The sequence below is a fragment of the Spermophilus citellus genome (genome assembly GCF_964194105.1).
Source record: "Spermophilus citellus genome assembly, chromosome: 5".
Lineage (NCBI taxonomy): Eukaryota > Metazoa > Chordata > Mammalia > Rodentia > Sciuridae > Spermophilus > Spermophilus citellus.
Window position 1 is genome coordinate 61,581,221 of NC_138186.1, and position 18,949 is coordinate 61,600,169.

Sequence of the window (18,949 nt, forward strand, 5' to 3'; positions counted from 1 at the left end):
GATCCCACTGAATCGCATGAATAACATTGTTAAATATCATTTCTTTTTCTTTTTTTTTTCATTTTTATAGTGCCCTGGCAAATTGTCTATTTTTTTTAATTACTATAATCTCCCATTTTTAATGATGGAGGCAGGGCCTACTGGAATAAACATAAAATTTCTTATAAGACAAGGGCTTCATCCTTGCATAGATGAGTTTCATACCCTATCTCAGAATCCTGATGAAGCATTTTGATCAAGAGCCAGCTCTAGGGTAAACCAGTAAGAGGACAAGGTCTGCCTTTGGCAGTCACCCCACAACACACAACAAGGACCATTTCCCCCCATAACCTGATGGTCCTCAAGATCTGTACCCCAGTAGCATGTAGCATGATCTTCCTGATCTTTCTGCCGCTCCTTCGGATCTGCTTGCCTCTGACTACTTGATGAAGTAGTCCTACCTGACATGTGAGCTGGAACCACAGGGTCCCATGTGTAGCCATTTAGAGCAACATATTTATACTTTAGAAATGGCCCATGGGGAATATTTCTTAAAGCAAAGAGGTTGATCAAAGAGTATAACATAGAAGAGGGAAGGAGACTTGTGGTCTTTAGAAGGCTCTAACTCACCCTCTTTGGGAATTGCATCATTTGCCTAAGTGTGAAGATCTGACCTTGACCTTGGACCATTCATTGTGACCTATGGAGAATTAAGAAAAGGCAGAGCCTTGGTCATCTCACTCCAGCCAGCCATGGAGGGAAAACGCCTCCTGCTCCAGCACCAGTACTCTGTCTTCATAAAGCTGGGGGTCTGGGTAGAATGGGGCAGTAGAGAGCACAGATCCTGAAGCCAGGGGCCAGAGTTAAACCCAGGATCTGCCATGTCCTAGCTATGGCTTTAGTTACAGGAGACTCCGTCTGAGCTTCAGTATCCTCATCTGTAATGTAGGAAGAGTGCCAGGACCGACTCTGTAGAATTCAAGAAGTTAATTAACATAAGGCAGGTGTTCAGAACAGCACACAGCCACTGCTGTTATTATTCAGTTTCCCAGTGATTCTCCAAGGACTTCTGAAACCACAGAGAGACTCCAGGACTGGAGAGGCCTGGGGAATGACACTGGATCTTCAGGCCACAGCCACTTCAGCTCCATCTGCTTCTCCTGCCTTTCCCCTTCCTCCCTCAAATCTCTTCCCCAACATTTTCCACTTTGAGAATTTTATGTTTTGGAGATGGGGATGAGCAGCCTTGCAGTTTTTATAATTCCATAGGCCAGCGAGCAGATTCTAAGGTCAAGGGTCATTATTTGAGATGACCAAAATGTTCCATTCATTGGGGTGACCTGAGAGCATCTGGAAGATTACTCACCAACCAAACTCCTCTCCTGTGCATGTAGGATGCTTTAAGTTTCCACCATTCACCTCACTTGTCTGGACTCAGGATATCCTCATAGGCCCTGGTAGGTGTGGGCAGTGCTCCCTTAACTGGATCCTGCATCAGAATCACCTGCAGCATCTGTTAAATTGCAGATGTCTGGGAGTCCCTTCCATGAAGAGTCCAATTTATATGTATGGGCTGGAATTTAATGAAATTTTTATGTGACTATCCAAAGCTGAAAAATCCTGTTCTGGTGGTAAGTGCTCAGATCTGGTCAGGTTTCCCATGTTTTTGTTTTTGTTTTTCCCTAAGCTTGTAGAGACAAATCCCATCCACAGCCCCCAGCCAGTTACCTTGTAATGTGATAAAGACTAAATCTCTTACTCCCTCAAAGGATAAAAGTATCAAAACTTTGCTTCAACATATGAATAGACACATAAGCAACCAGTTCAAGGGAATATGAGAAATAAGGTTGGGAAAAGAAAGGCATCTTCAGTATCAAGTAGAAGCAGGTGAATTTGGATCTAGGACACAGAGGAACAAGTATGATAAAGAGAGTATTCTAGGAAGTTGAAGCAGATAGTACTAGTCATGGTGGATGAGGTGAGAGAAGCTCCATGTAGGATGCCATCTTAAGGGATGCCACCGAGGTGATGGAGTGGCAGGAAACAGGGAAACAGATAACTTTGTTTCTAAGGTAGAGGCTGACTTGCCATTCTCCAAACCCATTTCCCCTCTCTCCTGGGAAATACAGCTAGATGGCACTTCCCAGACTCCCTTGCACATGAGAATAGCCATGGGATTGAGTTCTGGACTGTGGAAAGTGGTGAAGTGATATGGCCACTTCCAGACAGAGGCCATGCAAATCTCTTGGCTGGATCCTTTACCTTTAGTCTTCCCTCTGTGCTGGTTAAATGCAGAACCCAGCAGAAGAGTTGGCGGCCTTGGGAAGTGACAGAATTATAGAATGGAAGGAGCCTAAGTGGAAAAGACCACTCAACAAATGCTTCATGGAGCTACTATGTGAACAAATTGATTCTATGGCCTATATTGACCAATATCCTGCCTTGCATTGGAACAGTTAAATAAAGCAATCAATGAATAATAATGGAACAGACACAGGTTACCTTGATGCAACATAAGGAATATTAGCAGATCATTATTATAAACAGGAAGATGCATGCTGAGCATTGGGGAAGACATAAAAAGAATATAAAGCCTTGCTTGTGATGATAACACAGAGACAAGGGTAAGTCTGGAAACTTACAAAAGAGGTTCGTGTTCTTTATGTTATTTGACCTTCATGATAGTCTTGGCAGATAGATTAGATCCCTCCTATCCTCATGGAGTTCTGGAAAGAGGAAAAGTGCTCTCCCCACATCCCACCTGACTCCCCTTTCCCTTGTAGCACAGGCCCTACCCAGAACCCTTCATCCACACAAGAAAGATCTGAGGCATTTATGATAAGGGACCACAATCATATGGCTTTTTTTAGTTTCTGAGGCAAACCCCAAAGACACTGTGAGTCCTAGAGTTTATGCTATGACCGTACAAAGCCACAGGACCCAAACATGAAAATGAATCAAAGGCAGGGAGACCCCACCCCTTCACCTGCTGTGTTTGCTGGACCTTTGCTCACTGTCAGCTTTAGGAAATAGAGGTGTGCGTCCTGGGGAGAGAAGCCTTGGGCTGAATCAAGAAACTTCTATCTGTTGCCATGACAACCTCTCTTAAGAGAAAGTAACTGGGACAAGGTTTTCCCTTGCTCTTTATTCTAGGTAATGGGCTCTCAGCTGGACTCCATTCACTGCACTCCCCACCCCCTTCACCTCTCCTGCTGTTTCCACACTCTGATACTGGCTTCTTTTCCCCTTACCATAGATGAATGATAAACAGAAGTAAAAAAAAAGAAAAAAAGAAAAAAATCACCTTACGTTCCACCATGGTTGATGCAGGGTGCAGGGTCACCCAGCAGCACCAAACTTCTCCATGCCACAGACTATGGGGGACCACGGCATGATGTGAAGACCTCCCACTTCAAAATCCGCTTTCTCAGATGCAGCAGGCAGGAGTGCCATATTTAGACCAGCAAGCACTTTCCCCTTTCAAAATGTAATTGCTCCACAGGCAGGTAGGTACATAGTCAATCTTCTATATTATAAATAAAAGTCCAAATTGCTCAGCTGGCTGTCAGAAATGCCTCGTGATCCAATCTGCTGTGGTCTGAATGTATTTCTCCCAAATTCAGAGGTTGAAGCCTAATCTCTGAGCTGCTGGTATCAGGAGGACATTTATTGGAAACTAAAGCACAAGACCTTTTTCTTTACTCCTTCTCTATGTTCCATCCTCTGGGACCTATTCCTTCAACTGTAGCTCTAAATAGAAGTTCAAGTCCACATCTCCTGTCCTGACAATCCTCATTCTCAGTTCTGATGTTCCAGTACTCTAATGAACACCTGCACCTGATTGGCCTGCCCAATCTTCAAACATAGCAGTTCTAAAATAGATTATTTTCATGATCAAGAAATACCTTTCTCACAGTCCTATTTTTATTATAAATTCATCAGATTTTATAATAAAGGAATCTTAAAGCGCAGTTAGTTTAGTTGAGCTGCATTCAATCCATTTACACCTTAGACAATGATGGTCAAGCCCACCAATGGTATCACCATTCCACGCGTGGAAACTAGACTCTCTAGACATGATTTTACCACAAAACCATGGAATCTTAAATTTTGGTGTCCTTCATAAATTGCACAGGCCTCTTCTAAGGTATGTACCTAATGTTGTATTCACTCTTCCAAAGCACATTCTGCCTCTCAAACCTATTTGGCGTCACAGTGAACTGCTGATAGGATCATTGCAGTATCCTCTTCCTTGAGGCTCTCCGTATTCTAATGGTCATGGTGAGAGTGGCCACTACAGCAGCAGCTGAGCTCTCTCCCTTTGCTCTATCCAGCATGTATCCCAAAATGATAGATTGTGAATTGATCTCATCAGAGGGGGTCAGACGAGATGAAATCTACAGGTTTGCCCAAATCAGAAATTCCACAATTTTATGATTCCATTTCATAAGAGAGGAAACTTAAATTCCCCCAAGCTAGCATGTGACAGAGCAGGACCTGGAATCCAGGTCTTCCCATTACATCATGCAACCCAGCAGGTGAACCTTTTAAACATGGAACACATCATTCTGTTCCCCTCTTTAGCTCTTCCCTTTCCTCCCCAGTGAGGGAGCAGAAGCCTCCTACCAGCCATTCAAGATGGCCCTCTGTTGTTTTTTTGTTTTGTTTTGTTTTGATTTGTGGCTTATTTCCAATATCTCCCTTGAATACACCACTTCCTCTAGCCAAATTTGTCTGAACTTCTTTACCCCTATATCTTTGCTGGACCCAAGGTGGTTTTCTAGTCTTAGCCACCTCTGTGGATACTGATCATTCTAAAGGCACAACTCAGGTCTGCATCTATTAGGCCTGGAGACCTGAGTTGGACCACACTGTCCCTTCATCTGTACCCCTCATTTTGGCACTAATATCCATTTGTAATTTTACTCTTCTACTCCACCGGCCACCAGGACAGTCAAGACCCCATCTTCCTTTGATCTCTGGCTCCCTGGGAGCCTGACACAGAGTGAGTGCCTCATAAACATTTTTTTTGCTAATTGGCCAATTGATTGTCTTCAATCCTCTAACTCCTAACTCCCTAATTTCTTTATCTTTTTAGTATCTCTTTTCTGCATAGCTTTTAAATTGTTTGTCACTCCTACATTATTTAAAAAAAAAAAAAACAATTTCAAGGGAAGAAGAGCAGATAGAGATAGAGAGAGAGGGTCAAAAGCATTCCTTTCCTTCCTTTCCTGGTTTGTCTGAGGACAGTCTGTAAGTCTGTTTGCCTCAACCTCCTCCATCCTGTGAAATACACGCTTCAAGTGGGGCCTGAAGCTCCTCTTACCCCTTTGATGCCGCACTGCCTAGCACAATCTTTTTTACCCAGGGTCTGACCACTGGTTTTCAGTCTTTGACAAATCTCAGAATGACCTCCTGTAGCTTTATAAGGATACAGTTGCCCTAGCCTGACCCCAACCTCTTGAATCTCAATCTCTTGGGGGGCAGGGCCTGGGCATGTAAAGATTTACTGTCATTTTCATGCTTTGAACTGAGAATCATATCTCCATTGTGTATTATCAGTGCTACAAAAAATATGATTCAAAGAATCTTCCTGTGCCAGCTGGGCACAGTGATACATACCTATAATCCCAGTGACTCAGGAGGCTGAGGCAAGAGCATCCCAAGTTCAAGGCCAGCGTAGGCAATTTAGCCAGACCCTCAGCAATTTAATGAGACTCTGTCTCAAAAAAAAAAAACAAACAAACCAAAACTTCCCATGTCAGCAGAGCTAGAGGGTTTTTTCAGAGGTTGACAACTCCATTTCTTTTTAGAGGGAAAGATTCATTTCAGTTCTGACAGCAGACTGCTTCATTTACCCTTAGTGAATTTTACATTTCAGAACTCAGATTCTCCCTAAAGGAAAATGTAAGTTTCCAAAGTAGATGGTCACTCAGATGGCTGGCAAAGAAATATCTACGATAACACACTGAGATTTCATCTCACTCCTATCAGAATGGCAATTATCAAGAATACAAGTAACAATAAAGGTTGGCGAGGATGTGGGGGAAAAGGCACACTCATACATTGCTGGTGGGATTCCAAATTGGTGCAATGACTCTGGTAAGCAGTATGTGGAGATTCCTCAGAAAACTTGGAAGGGAACCACCATTTGACCCAGTTATCCCACTCCTTGGTATATACCCAGAGGACTTAAAATCAGCATACTATACTGTTGTGGCCACATCAATGTTTATAGCAGCTCAGTTCATAGTAGCTAAGCTATGGAACCAATCTAGGTATTCTTAAACAGATGAATGGATAGAGAAGATGTGGTTTATGCACAATAAAATATTACTCAGCCATAATGAAGAATGACATTTGCTGGTAAATCGATGGACCTAGAGACTATCATGCTAAATGAAATAAGCCAATGCCCCCAAACCAAAGGCTGAGTGTTCTCTGTGATATGTGGTTGCTAACACACCATGCAGGGTGAGGGGATAGAATTTCAGCAGATTAGACAACGGGGAATGAAGGGAAGGGGGTGGGGAGAGGAATAGGAAAGACAGTGGAATGATTCTGACAGAGCTTTCCTCTGTTCACATATGAATATACCAGAGTGAATCTCTACATCATGTACAACCACACGACTGGGAGCCTAGCTGGGCCAGGTGGCACACACCTATAATTCCACCAGCTGGGGAGGCTAACGCAGAAGGATCTCAAGTTCAAAGCCAGCCTCAGCAATTTAGTGAGGTCCTAGACAATCCAAAGAGACCCTGTCTCTAAAATCCAAAAATAAATAAGTCAAATTATACTCTACTGTCGTGGATAACTAAGAAGGAAAGAAAAAAAAAAGAAGAAAAGAAATTTCTCTGATAATTAAAGCAGACCCCTCAGGATGTCTGAATGGAGAGAGCCCTTCTACAGACCCAAGTCTTCAGGAAGCTCATGGGTAGTCTATTTTCTCTGAAAGCCCCTATGCATATGTAAGCTGGGAAGTTGTTGGTGAGGCAGTGGGAAGACCTGCAAAGAAACCCCTAGACTCCAGAATCTTCTTTCTCACCCAAGTTATTGGCAGTTCTCAGATGAGCCTGGGAAGTCTCCCCCAGTGCCCAGTGACAAAAGAAAAAGGGAACTAATATCCTTAGAGGACACAGCTATGAGAAAGCTTCCTTGGATAAGGGAGTAAATGACGGGAGGAATCAAGTTCCAGAATCCAATGATGGGTCAGGGATCTGCACTGGCCCTGTGGTCACACCAACTGCATTAGTTCTGACAGTTGCCTCTGCTGCCCTCCAGCTCAGTCTGAGGCAATCAGAGCTAGTGATGGCTAACCTGTGCCCTAGCTGCCCTTGGTCTGCATTCTGATTTCAGCAGTGAGACAGGATCAGGTGGGCCTAAGCTCTGACTGCTTCTACACATCAAGGGAGGGAAATCCAAGGACTTTGCTTTCACTGGTTAGGATACATGGGGCTATAGAAGAGCCCTTCATATACTCTAGATTCATATGCCGCTCATTCTATGCTCAAACTAACCCCAAGAGATATGTACTACTGTTATTAGCATTGCACTGCTAGGAAACTGGCCCAGAGATGTCAGTCTGTAGCAGCTCACACAACTGATAAGCCATGGCTTAACACCCAATGTCACACTCTTATAATGCTAGCATAGGACCAGCACTTGGTAAGTCAAAGGAAACCAAGAATGAAGAGTTTTGACCTGATTATCTAAACTGACACTCTTTGCCCTGATTGGAGAGAGCCAAAGAATACCCAGAGAGACACACAGCTCAGCAGGGAGGCAGGAGCTTGGCACCACTGCATACATACAGCCACTCCCACACCCTGCCACAGCACCTGAGTGAGCATCTTTGACCTTGGACACTAGCACTCTGTGGATGTATTACTGGAAAGGAAGCACTCAATGACATAGCAGGGCAGGTAGATTTGTGTATTGGGTCATTAACTGCAAGTCAAAACCTGGAGATGGTGGGAAAGAAAAACACAGTTGCTTAGTGGGATGGAGGAAGCATTAAAAACTGGATGAGCTCATGCTTAGGTGAGCTGCCCAAGGTGACCAGGCAGACAGAGCAGCTTGGGCACACAGAGGGAACATGACAAAATTTGATCCTGTCTGTTCTGGAAATCAGATGACCACATCATGGGGACCCATGTTTGACTTGCACCCCATACCACTGTCAGGGCTTTTGGAGTCACTTGGTAAAGGAAAATACTAGTCATTTCCATCAGACAATCAGAAGGACTTGTTTTTATTTCCCCCACACTGAACGGATGATTATTTGACTAGACCGACCCCATGCACTGATTGTTCTAGAGTTCTGTGGATAGGGCTTACTGGTCCGTCAGCATTTGTTAACTGAGCACCAACTGGGTTGAGCTATCAACACTCCTGACTATGATGCCCTGAAGCCGTTACAAGTTTTGGACATTAATCTATACCAGCAAGGCCACCCACTTCAGTTGTGGCAGAAGCTGCCTGCCATCAGCCCCACCTCTCATGATGCCTTAGAGGCTCTCCACCAAACTGCAGACTGGAGTCACCCAGGGGTGGAGGTGAAAATCCACTTCTGGGCTCCACCCACAGAAACTCCCATGTAATTGGCCCAGGGAACAGCTTGGCATCAAGAGTTTTAAAATCCCCTAAATAATATGAATATGTAGTCAAGGTTGAGAGCCACTGGCTTTTGTTGAAATCCAGGTTCCTGGCCCCAGGAAAGGTTTGTAGGGAATTTGTTCAGCATGGCCACGTTGCTTCAGTGGCTTTCTGCGTCTGGGGTCTAGGGATTCGACTGAAAGTGGGGGAGGCAATACCTTGATCTAACATACTCAGCACATCCTGTGTTTGTCTTCCCAAATTGCTTTCTGTTTTGCTTTTACTTCCTTGCTGTTTTATCTTGCAATAAACCACCCTTGCTGCCATTATGCAGTCCCTAATCTGTTGCCTTCTCTTTCTGATCAAAGTCCAAGCTTCAGATGATCTCATTGATTTCCCATCCCTGTGAGTAAGGAAAGAGCCAGGGCTTTGTTCCCCAAGGCAAATCAGGGATCTGCAGACCGAGAACAGTTCCACCTGCCACCTTACTCGCATCACGACTGCAGTCAAGGTGTTTATAGCAATATTCAACTTATGTACTTATATGTTATCTTAGAATCTCACAACAAATCCTTGGTGACTGTATTTTCCTAACCAGATCATACATCCTGATTTACCCCCAAATAATCCTGGGTTATATATGTTGTCCCAGACCAATTATTTCTTTTATTTCCAAACTGTTTTGGTTTGGACAATGAGTTATCTGCTCACCTTATCTATAACCATCTCTTGTTTTAAGGAGTGGGGGGGGTTGCTGTAAAGGCTCATAAAAATTAAATAATTTATTTAGAGTTATTTAGCTAATTAGAGGCAGAGATAAAACTTGAACTCAGATCCTATGTCTCCAGACCTTTGCCCTACCCACAGAATCGAGTGTATCTGATCTAACCTTCTTCGATATAAATCAAGAAACTAAAGATGTAAGGAAACTATCTCTTTAAATCCCAGTTGGAATGTTCATTGGAATTTAGAGAGCATGGCAGTTTCCTTGACAGAATTTTGTAAACACATTAGGACAGATTAGCAAATTATAAATCATCATCTTCATGGATGACACTTAAAAGCTGAACTTGTCAAAATAAGGTGCAAGGACTGACATACTGGCATTTGGAAAAGAACAGGAAGTTTAGATTCTGAACTGCTACGTTTAAGGACTGAATCTTAATGCTGTTTGCCGTCTATCTCTGGACATTTCACACACCCTCTCTGAGCTAGTGTGTTGTATAAAATGGGACTGATCCTCATTCTTATTTCCCTGGACTGTTACATAGAGAGCAACACCAAGCCTCACAAGCTCCCGGTGAGTCAGGTTTATGAGCCTGCTTCATTTTTTTCATATCAGCGAATCAATCCTCATAAATGAGAATGTTGAGGATCAAATGAGATAAGATATATAAACTTGCTGCACAAGTCCTAAAATGCTGCTGTTTGCTGTTATTATTATCATTAATACTATTATCAGTATTAGTAACAGATAATGACTATCAACTGATAGGGGAGAGGATCACATGTCCCTGAAGCTCACTGCGTGAGCTTTTTGATTCTAAATCAAGCTCATCTTGATTTAGAATGGTGGACCCAGCAGGCGGGCTGAGTTTGGGGATCCTTTAAGAGAGTATTGAAAATGACCAACACCACACCTGTGGGTGGAGCCTGCTGTGCCTGGGAGACTTCATAGAAACCCACAGGCCCTGACCTGCAGAAAGCACTTTGGTTACCTGACACCATCTGCAAGAAAGGCTTTCTTTTAATGGGCATCTTACAGCTTCCAGAGACTTCAAACTTGGGAAAAGTCCAATTCTCAAATCAGGATATTGCTTCCCTAAAATAACACAGTCCAAGGCCTGGACAGCAACTTTAGTTCACAATATTTCCAGCTTCTACTTGACCCTGTAAGTGGTAACACTAAACAGAAATCAGAAAAAAAGAAAGAAAGAAAAGAAAAAGGGTGGGGAGGACAGGATCAAAACAGCTTTTCTATCTAATTTTTTGTTCCCTCCAACATTCTGGTCTTGGAGTGGCCATGAAGGATCTGCTTGACTCTTGTGGATTGCTTTCCTTTGGGGGTGGGGGGGAATGACAACACAAACATTTTAGAATTCTTTGAGTGGGCACTGGGATCTGAGAAGTGAGCTTTTCATATAAATCTCCAAAGCTGCCAACATGAAATTCCAAAGGTGCAGGTAGGATCGGTCTCCACAAGGAGCAGTAGGGCAAAGGGCTCCTTTGCCTCTAAAGAACCAATTTGTGTTTCAAATCTCTCAGGAACTTGACACCTTGAAGCTACCTCCTCCTAGGGAATCTGAGTAAGTCCTAGAATAGCTTTCTTGAGGAGAGCAGCAAGACTCATCGCTTTGTGAAAGCTCTGCCTATTCATCCTCTGGGCTGCAAGCCTGAACTCTGGGGTTCAGGGTGCCCCCTTACCACTCCCATGGCTCAACACTGCCCAGCCTGGGAGGGGATGTGACCTCTTTCATACCTGGCTCTGCCAGATTGGAAATCCTGCCTAGAGGGGAATCTAGAAATCAAAGGAGGGCATCCTGGGGAGAGACTAGGCTGAGGAAAGCAAGTGTCACTAAATGAGAGGTGTAATTTTGAAAAAGAAACATAAACAGTTTAAAACCCAGCAGGGAAAACTTTTGTAATAGGCTGGGACATCAGAGACAGATCACTTCCCAAGCATGTAATAAATCACAACTGGTCATATGAATAGGTTTTTGGATTACAAAGGTAGCAGAGACCAAAAGATTGTTATCAGGTTTACGTCCACCTGAAACTGTCTCCCAAACAAACAAACAAACAAACAAACAAAATCCTTTTTAACCGGCTTGCAAAGGAGAACCATTTGGGGAAAATAACCGCCCCATCCCCCCCCCCACCCCAAGGACTCCTCTGCTCAGCTATCGGAATATTTCCGGAGAAACTTTGCATTCAGAAAATTTATCCCCCACTGTGAAAGGTCTCTGCGCTCTGGCAGCTTGGAGATTCCCCTCCCCGAAGTCCTGAGGACTCTTTCTGCTGGCCCTGGAGGCCACTCTCCTTCGGCCTCAGGTTTCCGGGCTTCTGCAGTGTCGGCACTGAGGACTGATCAAATGTTTCTTTCTCATTACTTCGGGTCACGGGGAAACGCTGACTGCCTCAGCCTCCTTCCTTCCTCCTACAGGTTGCAAATGAAGTACAGCAGCTTTGACATGAACTGCTACTGTCCAAGGAGCAAGGCGGCTTAATTTAATTTTGCACTGCGCTCCTTTATCCCAGTCTGACCGCGAGGTTTCCCCTCACCAAACGCTTAGTGTTTCCCGAGTCCCCTATATAATGTGGATGCTGACAGTAATAATAACTTCAGGGAATGGGGTGTTCATTTTCTGCTCTCTAAGTCACAAACCAAGAAATCACCTTCATTTCCTTCGTTTTGATTGTGGTGGCTCTGAGTAAAGCGAGGAAGAGGATTTGAAGAAATGTTATTTTTGCTTTGCCAAAATATCACCAACATCATATCAAATATTCTATCAATAATATTTCCTTCTCTCTCTCTCCCCTCCTCCTCTCTCTTGTAAAAGAAAGGGTTGTGGGTGGGTTCAGCCAGGTTCCTGCCATGTCCCTACACCTGCAGACGTCCTTTAAGACCAGTCAAAATCCCGCTGGGGAGGACCAGACTGGCAGTGATGACCGCGGATCCTGCAGCAGGTTTGACAAACTGCGGGACAACTCTCCAAGAAGACAACCACCTGCCACGTTGCCCCTCACTTCATTCCGCCCTGGAGCCCCGAAGCGAGGCGCTGACCTGCAGATAGGTCATGCAGGGGACCTCAAGGGCCCGGGACTGCCTTCCCTAGGGAGGATACAGAGTCCTAGCGCGATCCGCGCCCTGGCACGTGAGCCTGCGCCAGTAGGAGCCCGGCTGGAGGCGCTGCAGGTGCTGCGGGACCGCGGACGGCGACCTACCTTCACGAAGAGCTCGATCTCGGGGTCCCTGTCGTCCCCATTAGCTGTGGCCGAGTCTGTCATGCCGTCGGCGCCTGGGGCCACTGTCCCGAGCCGGAGAGGCGCCACCTCTGCAGCTCCGGGACCAAAGCTCCGCCGCTTCTGCTCCTGCCCAGCGGGGCCTCTTTTCAGAGCGGTGTTTAGAATTTTTTTTTTTTTTTAAACCATCTATTTCCCTAGCTGAGGCAGTCGGTGTCGAGAGATCTGTGTCCTAGGTGATCACATGAAAAGGGCTGAATCCAGGAGGGGGCAGGGAGCTGAGGGGAAAGGCAGGTTAAGGGGTGACAACAGGTCCTGGGAGCAACAAGTGCGGGGCTGCCGGGAGGTGTCACAGGATCCGCGACTGTCAGCTATCCCGCCGCTGCGGCCAAAGCGCCCAAAATAGCCAGAGGCTGGGGGGCGGGGTCAGTACGGGCGGGGACTGGGTGGGGGGGGGACACCTTGGGAGCTCCGGCACCGCCCCACGACCCCGAGCGTTGAGAGCCACCGAAGGAGCTCCGCCACAGGAGGATGTCCCGGGGAGGATAAAGAAGGGAAGGAGAGGGAATGGGGGAGAAGAGGAAGAAAAAAAAAAAAAAAAAGGTTAGCAGAAGGGGAAAGGAAGGGAGGGGAGGGGACTCTCCTTTTATGTTTTTCATTTAGCATAGCTCCTTCAAGTTACTCCACTACCTGAACTACCCACTTGGAAAGTTCTTCCTAGAGAGGCTTAGGGCAGGGAGGAGAAGTGGGGGAACGAAGAGGAGAAGAAAAGACCCCTAACACAGGTCATTTGCCATCCTCATCCTCGGGCTGAGCAAATAGACTGCAGGGCAGGAGTGGCATGTAAGGCAGAGGGGTGAGCCAACCGGGTCAGGTGCTGCCGCAGGGGCGGCCAAAGCCAAGGATCCCTGTCTTTCTACATTCTGGATTATTTTTGTCCTTCCCCTTCACGTTCCTCCCTCCACCTCCACCCCCTTCCTTTCTCTTCTCTTCTTTTTCTCCCTGCCTTTTCTATCCTTATTCCATTTCTATTCTGTGTGTGTGTGTGTGTGTGTGTGTGTGTGTGTGTGTGAAGTACTACACATACTGGGAAAATGCACATATTATAGGTATACATTTTAATGAATTTTTACAATCTGAACCCACCCATGTAACCAGCACCAGATGAAGAAATGAAAGGTTAACTACCCTCCAGAAATTCCTCTCTCCTCTCTATTTCTCATCAGCTGGGGTACTCTTGCCTGGAATCTTGGTGCTGGCTTCTTTTGTTGTTACATTGGTGAGATTTATCCATTGTGCTGTGTGTAGTTGTAGATCATTCATTTTTTACTGCTGCAAACTGATTCATCCATTCTTCTGTTAATGAATATTTGCATAGTTTCCAGTTAATGAATACCATGGATACTTGTGCTGTGAGCATTCTACCTATCAAATATCCTTTCATTGGATCTGTGGATGCTTTTCTCTTGTAAATATACTTATAAGTGGGATTGCTGACTCATAGAGTGTGAAAATGTTCTTGATAAACACTTGGGTATAGTTTTCTAAAGTAATTGTACCAATATACATTCCTAGCCTTTGTTTCTTTTAAAAATAGTTGCTAAGTCTTTGCACCCGGAGTCTGGTCAACTTCTTTTTATTTTCTTTGCCTTCTCTTTAGTTAATTTCATTTGTGTTCTGTCTTGCCTTACTTATAAATATATACTGTTTCACAGTTTCTCTCTTTATGATAAAAACGTTAATTGCTTAACAAGAAAAACAAGTAATAGTATTTACTATGTGTCAGAAAAATATACTGAGCACTTTACATGCCTTTACTTATTTAATCTTAACAAAGAGTGTTATTTTCCTGATTTGACAAGTGGGGAAACTAAGGCGTGGAGTATTTAAGTAACTTGCCCCTAGCCATCCAGCTAGGAAATGGCAAGTCAGAATCCAACGGCAGACACCCTGAGCTCTCAAATACTCTATCAACTGCTTCTTGCAAACATAGTATATATGTGTAGGTCACTTGAGGGAAACAAAACATAGGCCTGATTTTTTTCAAACTTTTTTTATTTTTTGGTACCAGGGATTGAACTCAGGGGCACTCGGCCACTAAGCCACATCCCCAGCCCTATTTTGTAGTTTATTTAGAGACAGGGTTTCACTGAGTTGTTTAGCACCTTGCTTTGGCTGAGGCTGGCTTTGAACTTGACATCCTCCTACCTCAGCCTCTAGAGCCGCTGGGATCATAGGCATAATCCCACCACCACGCCTGGCTAGGCCTGATCTTAATGGAGATTAAAATCCATTTCAGAATAATATTCACACAAAAGGAAAACCAAGGCTGCCACATAATAAGGCAGATGGAGGGTGCTATTGATCTGAAATGTCCCCCAAAGACCTATGTGTTAAAGGTTTCGTCCCTAGATCTTGACACTATTGGGAAGTGGGAGAACCTTTAAGAGGTGGGATCTAGTGGGAGAAGGTAGATCACTGTAGGCTTCCCTCAGAGGGGATCACGGGGCCCTGCCTTTCTTCTCTCTCTTTTTGTGAGCCTCCTTTACCCCAAGCTCCCACCAGGATGAACTGTGCTGCCACAGGCCCAAAGGAACAGAGACCATGGGCTGAAACCTCCCAAACTATAAGCCAAAATAAATTTCTCCTCTTTTTCAGTTGATCTATCTTAGATATTTTGCATAATGATGGAGAGAGCTGGCTAACACAGAGAGGCTATATGGGTTGGCATGTAGATGGACTATTTATCGTGGTTAGGATGATGGGGAGAAAAGGCATCATGAAGCAAAAAGCATTTTGGCTGAAACTTCCTGAATGGTCAGACATCTGACAGAGAAGTGGACAAAGTGTCCAGACCACCATTTATGGCAGACGGTTTCCCTATGGAATCCATGTGCAAATTACTGAAGAAAGTGTCGTCAAGCCCCACTTGCAACCCTTGGGTACCCTACAGTTTAATCAAGGTGAGATTTAATTGCTCCCCTTCTCCTTGGTTTCAGGCTTACATCACCAAAGCCTTTAGATAAACAGTCACCTTCACAGCTGTTCATTCCAAGCCAATGACTACATACTCCAGGGAAGGACCAAGGCTGAGAGGAAGGCTATGCATTCAATGTCTGATGCGCAATCATTGCCCCGAGCTGGCATGTGGACAACATTTGTAATAGCAATGCAGCAGAAGAAAATAAAATTACAAGCATAAAATGCCTTTGAGGGTTTTTTTTAAATGAAAAACGCTTTATAGAAATTTTATAGATCATATTCTTGGCTATGATCTAAGCCATGTGTGGTGTGGCCTTCCTTTCCTTAATCTCAAACCTGGCAGAGTTAACTTTCACTTTATCATCTCCAACTATCTACTATTCCCTTTTAATCACAATTTTTAGAAAATACCTATGATTTGTATATCTGCAGATAACTGAGAGCACTGACATTATAAACTTTTTGTTGCCAAAAAAAAAAAAAAGCCTGCATTGGCTATCAACTATTTCTGTGCCTATTTCTAGTTTTAATTATACATTATGCTTTAGTCCAAGATGATAAAAGACTTTTTTTGTACCCTTTACTGTCAAAACATAATTGGTTAGTCAATAAAAACATTGTATTTCTCATTTTAACTGATTATTTCACAAACTTGATGCAAAATTTTTATATTCTTTATTAGAAAAACATTGAAAAAACATTTTTAGTGCTCACTTTGGCAGCACATGTACTAAAATTGGAACCATATAGAGATTAGCAAGACCTAAATGAAAGGATAATATGCAAATGAGGTAATATCAATATTTTTGTATAACTGTTAAAAGCAAAAATTGTTACATATCTGGTGAGATTTGATATATTGATCGTTTGGTTGTTTTTGTTTGTTTTGTTTTTTGTTTGTTTGTTTTGGTGCTGGGGATTGAATTTAGGGCCTTGTGCATGCAAGGCAAACACTCTACCAACTGAGCTATATCCTATATCCCCAGCCTGAGTTTTTGATATAATAGATTTAATAATATGACAATTGCAACATAAAGAATCAAGCACAAAGTGATTTATGTAGTTGTAAGTTTTATGTGCTTCACTTGAAATGGATTAACTACTAACTATAAGTGTTACCTATTTTAACCCCCTAAAAAATCAACTATTTAATTATATCAAGAGGTACAGAAAAATGCCAAGAGAAAAGTTAAAGTAGATTGGCAAGAAATATTTAAATAATCTAAAAGGCAGGAAAGGGAAACAAGAGAAGAAACTGAAAATTAATAGTAAAATGGTCTTCCTGAATCCAGTATCAATACTTATACTAAATATAGATAATCTAATTGCATCTATTAAAAACTGGAGATTTAATTAAAAAGATAGAAAAGCTGAACTTGCCATGCAAACACTACTCAAAATAAAACTAGTGGATATGTTAATATCAGCCAAAATAGACTTCAGAACAAGGTAAGTATCAGGGATAAAGAGAAATATTACATAATAATAAAGAAAGTCAACTCACCAAGAAGATATGGCAACCTTAAACATGTATGTACCTAAAAACAGAACTTCGATATAGATGAAGCAAAAGCTGACAGAACTAAAAGAAGAGACAAACACACAATTACTATTAGAGATTGCAAGTCTCCCCTCTTAGTAATTGATAGCACAAGCAGACAAAAAATCATCAAAACATAGAGGACTCAAGATAACACCATCAATCAACTTTACATAATTAACAATTACGAGATATCTTACCCAATCAACAATAGTATTTACACTATTTTCAAGTATTCATGGAAAATTCACCAAAATAGAACATATTCTGGGTCACAAAACATGTTTTTTAAAATTTAAAATGAAGTCATACAAGGTATATTCTCTGACCATAATGGAATCAAATAGATTAATAACAGGAAGAAACTTTCTTAATGTTCAGAAATAAGCAACACACTAAGAAATTCATTGATCAACAAGGAAGCCTCAAGGATAATTGAGTACTATGTTGAACTAAATGTAAATGAACACACAACATATCATATTTTGTAAGATACAGCTACAACAGTGCCTAGAGGGAAATTCATACATGAAACACTTATTTGGTAATAGAAAAGTTCTCAAATCAATAACTAAGACTCCACCTTGAGAATCTAGAAAAAGCATATCCAAATGTGTACAAAGGCAACAAAAGGAATAAAATTAAGTGTAAGAACAGAAATTAATTCAATTGGAAAAAAAGGTAAAACAATTGAGGAAAGCAATGAAACCAGAAGCTGGTTTTTGTAAAAGATTAAAAAAAAAAAAGATAAATCCAGGTAGATTTTACCAGGGGAGAGAGAAATTATGTTACCAACAACAACAACAACAACAAAAGGCATACAAACTCCACAAACAGATAATAATACCAGAAACAACTCCCGGTACATAAATAGGACCACTTGGATGAAATGGGCAAAATCTTGAAAGACATAAATTAACAAAACTGAATCAAGAAGAATTGAATAGTTTTATATCAGTTAAAGATATTAAATTCATAATTGAAACCCTCAAACAATGGTAACAAAAAACCTCCAGTCCTCAGATGTCTTCATTAATGAATTCTACCAAACATTTAAGAAAGAATAATACCAATTACATGCAATCTCTTCCAGAGAAGAAAAGAGGAGGAAACAAAGGACTTGTATTCAAGATTGGAAAGGAATTTTCACAACTCAAAGATAAGAAAACAACCTAATTAAAAAAAAAGACAAAGGTCCAAATAGACATTTTACCAAAGAAGACATACCAATGGCAAATAAGCACATGACAATATGCTCAACATCATCCCATAGAGATATGCAAACCAAAGGAGAGATACTATGATGTATCTTTTTAGAATGGCTAAAATATGGACCCCTGACAAGCTGATGTGTTCACAAGAACACAGAGCAATTCTAACTCTTTTACATTGTGGGTAGGAGTGCAAAATCATACAGTCATTCTGGACAGGAGTTTGGAAATTTTATATGAAGCCAAATATATATTAACCATACGACCCATTTATGGTTTCTTGGGTATTACCTTAGAAATGAGTTTTTTCTTGTTCATACAAAAACCTGTATGTAAATGTTTATAGCAATAGTGTTCATAATTGTCCCAAATTGGAAATAACCCAAATGTCCCTCAATGGGTATATGAATAAACAAATTGTGATACAGCCCCACAATGGTATATAACTTAGCGATAAAAAGGAATAAAGTGTAAAACAGCTGAATCTCAAATGCACAATACTAAGTGAAGGAAGCCAGCAAGGCTGTATATTTTGTGTCTTCACTTATATGACATTCTGGAATAGAAAAAATTGTAGAGTGAAGATCAGTGGCTGTCAGGGATGGCATATGGGGGAGTTGATTGCAAAGGGGCATCAGAAAGGAGATTTTTCAAATGCTAGAACTGTGTATATCCT

General features: G+C 42.4%; 1 protein-coding gene and 1 long non-coding RNA gene across 3 annotated transcripts in view; one reads left to right on the plus strand and one right to left on the minus strand.

Moving 5' to 3' along the window:
• Nucleotides 1–18,949, minus strand: part of CLIC5 (chloride intracellular channel 5) — a 147,622-nt gene that overhangs the window by 86,127 nt on the left and 42,546 nt on the right. The window contains exon 1 of one of the 2 annotated variants that reach the window (XM_081294417.1): nucleotides 12,523–12,921. The exons of the other annotated variant lie outside the window; for it this stretch is intronic. Within the exon in view, the coding sequence (XP_081150543.1) occupies nucleotides 12,523–12,585 (63 nt within the window). The 5' untranslated portion in view covers nucleotides 12,586–12,921. Of the gene's footprint in view, nucleotides 1–12,522; nucleotides 12,922–18,949 lie in introns of those variants that run through there. 2 annotated transcript variants of the gene reach the window in all.
• Nucleotides 13,697–15,748, plus strand: LOC308649085. The gene is made up of 2 exons (XR_014021993.1): nucleotides 13,697–13,819; nucleotides 15,540–15,748. It is a non-coding gene; the product is annotated as an uncharacterized lncRNA (long non-coding RNA).